Raw genomic sequence first — 6,111 nt, forward strand, 5'->3', positions numbered from 1 at the left:
TGTCTTCCTTGACTGCTGTCTATCTTATTTTTTGAGACTAGCTATCTCATTGAATCAGGGGCTCCCTGTTTTAAGAATTAAAAACAAAAACTTCTGTGTACCACTTACAAGCCTGGATCCCAAAAAGGTCAGAAGAGGAATCCCCTAGAACTGGAGCTACAGATGGTTGTGAGCTACCATGCGTGGGTGCTGGGAATCAAACCCAGGTCTACTGGAAGAGCAGCTAGTACTTGTAACTGCTGAGCCCTAGACACCTAACTTTTTACATGGGTGTGAGGGATTGAACTTGGGTCCTTGGGCTTTCATGCAAGCACTTTACCACTGAACCATCTCCCAGCCCCTTCCTTCCTCTGTGTTCTTTGTTTGTTGGTCTTTGTAAACTTTGAATTACTAGTTTTATGTGGTTGTTAATGGATCCCAGGACCTTGGGCTGGTAGTATACTGTCACTGCCATCTATCCCTAGTCTTTGTTTTTGAGACTTGTATGTAGCTCAGGCTGTTCTTGAACTAATAGTGCTGCTGCCTTGGTCTCCTTAGTGCTGGATGTTAACCGTCACATGTGGGCCCTGAATTTGTTTCTTGAATCAGATTATGATTAAGCTTTGAAGTCATAGCACCCAAGAGTAGTTCCCACTATATGCCAGAAGATACAGGGTCCTTGGTGTCTTTGATACTGCTCGTACTGTTTTTTTTTTTTTTCTCAGTTCTCAGAGCTAAGCCCTTGGCTTCATCTTGGCCTCTGGGAGGTAGCTTCTTAGGGTCCCACAGTGAAGGCTTCCAGTTCCTACTGTCGGCCTTCGTCCCGAGGATGCTGTACGCTATCACCTTCCTTCTTACCAAGCTTCTCAGGGCTTGGGCTACAGGCCAGCCATAGAGTGTGCGCCTGGCTTGCTGAACCCTAGGTGGCTAGCAGCAGATCAAAAGTAAGCAAATAAAACCCTCCCGTTTACTGCTGCATGTGGGATTGGGTGGGTGGTGAAAAACACACACCTGACTGAGCCTAGCTCCTAGGTGGGCCAGGTGACTGCCTACCTACCTCCTGCTGCTTCCAGGGTTCTCCTCAAGCCTGACCTCCAGAACCATCCAGCCAAGATGGCTCCTAAGACCAGAAGAGAACCTGCCTCTTTCATTTGTAGAGTTGGTGAGGTTTGGGGCTCTCTGGTTGCTTTGTTTAGCTCTACTGTTTGATGCTGTCTTTGGCTGGGATTTCAGGGCAGTGGCTCGATGGATGACTAGGGAAGTGCCTTCTTCCTCAGGGAGCTTCTGGAGACACTGGAAGATGTGTTAGTCTCTCCAAAGAATGGCTTTGCTTTTGTGATGATTTTTTTTTCCTTTATTTTGTTTTCCCTTTTCAATTTCATTGATTCCTACCTCATCTTTAGTATTTCCTTCTACTCGCTTGGGTTTATTTTGCTTTTCATTTTCTAGTTTTGTTTTGTTGTTAATGTATGGGTGTTTTATCTGCATGTATGTCTGTGTACCACACGCACACGGTGTCCACAGAGGCCAGAAGAGGACATTAGATTCCCCAGGCATGTCGGTGCTGGGAATCAAATCCAGGTTCCCTGGAAGAACAGCCAGTGATCTCCAGCCCCCTTTTTTAGATTCTTAAGGTAAAAACTTGGGACTTGAGACTTTTTTTTCCTATTAGACTTAAATGGTATAAATTTTCTTAATTTTCTTTTTGCTGCTATGGCTACTTTCCACAAATTTTAAATACATTGTACTTTTATTTTCATCCAGCTCAGATTGTTTTCCCATTTTCTTTTTTTTTGGTTTTTCGAGACAGGGTTTCTCTGTGGTTTTGGAGCCTGTCCTGGAACTAGCTCTTGTAAACCAGGCTGGTCTCGAACTCACAGAGATCCGCCTGCCTCTGCCTCCCGAGTGCTGGGATTAAAGGCGTGCGCCACCACCGCCCGGCTTCCCATTTTCTTTTAAGATTTCGTCTTTGACCCATCAGAGTCTTATATGTATATTATGTAATTTCTAAGACTTGGAGATTTTCTTTTTTATAATTGTTATTGCATTTATTTTATACATTTATTACACTTTTATTTATTGAGTATATGTGCACTTATGCCACAGTGTACATATGGAGGTCAGAGGACAACTTGGAAGAGTTGGTTCTCTCCTTCCACTTTGTGGGTCTCCAGGCAGGCCATCAGCCTTGGCAGCAGGCACCTTTACCTACCAAGCCAGCTGGCTGGCTCCAGTTGGAAATTTTCTTTTATCTTTCTGGTATGAACTAATTCTATTTATGGGGGCTAGTGAGGCGATTGCTAGGATTATAGGTGTTTGCCCCCATGCCTGGCTATAGGTGCCCAGGGTCTAAACTCACATCTTCATGCTTATGTGGCAGCGCTGTCTGGACTAAAGCATCTTCCCAGCCCCTGAACATCTGTTTTCAGTGCTGTGCTTGGGTTTAGGTGTGTCACTTGCCTCTGCTCTTCCCATTCCGTCTACTTCCTTCCTCCGGAACAGTGTTGGCGGGTGTTCATGTACCCTGGTGTTATACTTCCAGGGAGTTCATCACGTTTATTTGGGTGGGCTTGGAATCAGTGTTTCTCCTCTTCAGCTAGAGTATAGAGTCTTTCCTTCTGAGTGTTACTGTCCCTCATTCTTGACTGTGTTGTGTACTTTATATCTCCATCCACTGAAAAATCTCGTCAGGATCTGGGGGTGTAGCTCAGTGGTAGAACAATTGCCTGGCTAAGACACCATGACCAAACAAACAAAAAATAGTGCAGTGTACTTTACTTTCAGTCATCAGACATTTTAAGAAATTCATGAGCTCACGTGAGCTAGGGGTGAAGCTTGGTTGGTAAAGTACTTGCCTAGCATGCATAAATACTAGCACCCCATAAGATGGGCATGGTGGTCCACAAACTATAATCCCAGCACTCAGGAAGTGGAGACAAGAGGATCAGACGCTCAAGGTCATCCTTGGCTACACAGCTAAGCTAGTTGGAGGCCAGCCTGGGTGACCTTGCCTTAACTAACACACACACACAGTGGGGTGCACACAAAGGCTAGCAAGATAGCTCACTAAGGAAAAGTGCCCAGCAACCAAAGTTCAGTCCCTGGGTCCTACACTGAGGAAGGAGAGAAGTGACTCCCACAAGTTGCCCTCCGACCTCCACATGTGTGCCATGGCATATGCAGTCCCGTGCCTCCCACAGAGTAAATGAATAAGTATACAATAAAATAAATAAAGCAATCTGATAATTTTTGTGAAAAAAAACTCAAGGCAGATGGTTTTATATTTTATATTTGATTCTGTCTCCTTTTGTTCTGTCTTCAGCGCTAGTTCCCCGGTTCCTGTCTGTGTCTTGTTCTACTTGCAGAAGTTCATTCAGCTTTTCTCAGCTTCTCTTTCCCCTGCACCCACTGACAGCCGTTTCTTCATCGCATCCTTACTGCTGAGGATGTTTTCCCCAGCATAGATTCTGAGTCGACAGCTCTTTCCCAACAGCATTTGACCTCACCGTCTAAATTCTCTTCAGATAATCCCAGTGCTTGTGACCTTTGACACCTGTGTGGATCATTTCTTCTGTGAAGTAAGGTTGCCCTGGCTCCTTGAAGGCTGACTCACTTTAGATTTTGTGTCTTCCCAGCATGCTACAGGGCATCTGTCCTTTCAGTTGATGGGGAGTGTTGATATGTTTGTTTTAGGCCTTCACAGCTGGCTTCAGGCCACAAGCACCAGCCAGCCTCCTGTGAGCTTCGGTATCAGTACTAGTTCCTCTTTCGACTCTGCGGCCTGGTGCTGTGCCCCTGGCCGGGCTGGAACTTGGTGGCACCCTCTCATCTTGCACCGTCCAGTTTTCACAACTTTGCTGTGTTGTTTGGGGTCAGCCCAAGGGTAGGCCCAGAAACTCCTCAATACTTGTCTAGTTGCTTTTCTAAGCTCCTCCCCTTGATGATAGCCCTGTAATCCCAGCCTTGTCCACCCTCTTGGTCCTCCAGACAGAAAGTTGGTGCCCAAGTCTGCCACACAAGAAGGAAAATCGTATGAAACGCCAGGGGTGCTCTTCAGAACCAGCCATCAGATTGCATGGAGATGGGGGTGACAGGACAAGGAGAGAAAGGACCCTTGAGTTGTCCCACTCTGAGGGTTAGAAGGGCCTTCCTTTACTAGAACCAGAACCAAAGGCTTCTCCAGCAACCCTGTCCAGGCCAGGGCATTCCAAAGGCAACATGTCTGCCATGCAGTGCCAGCTCGGTGCCACTCTGAAGTCTGGGCCTCTTCCCTCCTGCATCTGCTTGTTTGTGTTCTTCTCAGAGGTTTTAGGACTGTTTCACATGCCTTATACAGTGCATTAGAGGGACCAGGTATGGCAGGACTTCGCCATATATAGTGGCACAGGCCTGTATTCCCATCATTCAAGAGGCTGAAAGGATCAAGAGTTGATGCCAGCATGAGCTAGATAGCAAGTTTGAGACCCTGGGGTTACATAGTAAGATACTGTCTTTTAAAAAAAGGAAGAGGCCAAGTGATGGTAGCATATACCTTAAATTCCAGCACTCAGGAGGTGGAGGCAGGTGGATCCCTGTGAGTTCAGACTAGCCGGGACTCACTACAGAGTGAGTTCCAGGACAGCCAGGGCTACATAGAGAAACCTTGTTTTGGGTGGGGAGGGGAGGAAAGAAGGAAGAAAAGAAAAATGGTGCTGGAAAGAACTTGTCTTGCTGGTGCACACCTTTAATCCCAGTGATTAAAGGAGGCTGAGAGGTGGGCACATGTCTAGAATTTGAAGCCAACCTGGTCCACATAGGGAGATTGTGTCAAAAGGGTGGTGGGGGTTGGGACTGGAGAGATGGTTCATGGGTCCTTTCACGTAGGACCTGGGTTCCCAGCATCCATTTGGCAGCTCATAATCATTGTAATTCCAAATCCTGAAGGCCCGAGGCCTTCTTCCTCACGTAAAGTAAATAACTCTTCTTAGGACACCTCATCTGATGAGTCTGTCAGCCTGGGTGTGGTTAGAGAGTGGGCTCTGAAAACTAGAATATTTGTCTGGCTTTTCAGGAAACTCCCACCAAAGAACTGGGGCACTGTGGAGGAGAAGCACATGGTCCTGGGCCCAGCAGCCCAGCAGCAGCATCAGGCTCACCCTACCTGGGCAGGTGCATGAATTCGGAGAGCTCCACGGATGAAGAAGGTATTCGTCAGTGCTGTGTTGATCAGTTGCAAAAGCTGGGGAAAGGAACATTATTTGGGGAGTTGTTTTGTTGTTTTGTTTTGTTTGCTGGTCTCTGAGACAGAGCCTCACTCTGTAGACCAGGCTAGCCTGGAATATAAGCAAGATCCCCCTCTTTGCCTCTAAAGTGCTGGGATTAAAGATGTGTGCCACCACGCCTGGCTAATGCTAACACTGTTGGAAAGAAACATATAACTTGTTTTTAAATGTCCCCTGAAGAAACACATTCCCTCTTGTGTTTCTGCTCTGCCATCTGTTGGCCGATTGTGCCGCATGCCCTGGGCTCCCTCTCCTTATCGTAAATTGATTGCATAAGGTGATAACAGGGTGATGTTCTTACCGCAGGTGGAGGCTTTGAATGGGATGATGACTTCTCCCCAGATCCTTTCATGTCCAAAACAACAAGCCTTCTGGGTTCCAAGCCTTCTCTTCAAACCTCCAAATACTTTTCTCCCCCACCACCGGCCAGGAGTGCAGAGCAGAACTGGCCACATGTGTCCCCCTGCTCCAGGTTCTCCATCTCTCCTGCCAACATTGCCAGCTTCTCTCTCACACACCTCACGGACTCAGACATTGAACAAGGAGGTGAGAGGAGCCCTGCATGTGCTGGGGGTGGGGCCGTGGTAGAAGCTTGATGGCTTTCAGCCAGGAATGCTCATCTACCCTAGACCCAAAGGAATGATGATTTGATGCTATTTAGTCTTTCCTGAGTAGATTATTCATTTGCTTGAAAATCTCAGTTTGTGGTGGGATGTGGTTCCTCAGGTATACTAAGCATGTTGTTCCAACGTTAAGGTACGTCCCCTTACTAGAGTTTCTAGGCAGGTGCTCTCCCACTGAGCCACACCCCAGCCCCTCACTGGGGGATTCTAGGCAGGTGCTCTCCCACTGAGCCACACCCCAGCCCCTC

At 47.3% G+C, this 6,111-nt stretch overlaps 1 protein-coding gene across 2 annotated transcripts in view; it reads left to right on the plus strand.

Annotated features, from left to right (window-relative positions):
• Lmtk2 (lemur tyrosine kinase 2) overlaps positions 1 to 6,111 on the plus strand; it is a 91,958-nt gene that overhangs the window by 81,846 nt on the left and 4,001 nt on the right. For both annotated transcript variants that reach the window (XM_005368038.3, XM_005368039.3), the window contains exons 12-13: positions 5,030 to 5,162; positions 5,547 to 5,786. In XM_005368038.3, the coding sequence (XP_005368095.1) occupies positions 5,030 to 5,162; positions 5,547 to 5,786 (373 nt within the window). The remainder of the gene's footprint in view (positions 1 to 5,029; positions 5,163 to 5,546; positions 5,787 to 6,111) is intronic.

This window comes from Microtus ochrogaster, unplaced genomic scaffold (genome assembly GCF_000317375.1).
Source record: "Microtus ochrogaster isolate Prairie Vole_2 unplaced genomic scaffold, MicOch1.0 UNK27, whole genome shotgun sequence".
NCBI lineage: Eukaryota > Metazoa > Chordata > Mammalia > Rodentia > Cricetidae > Microtus > Microtus ochrogaster.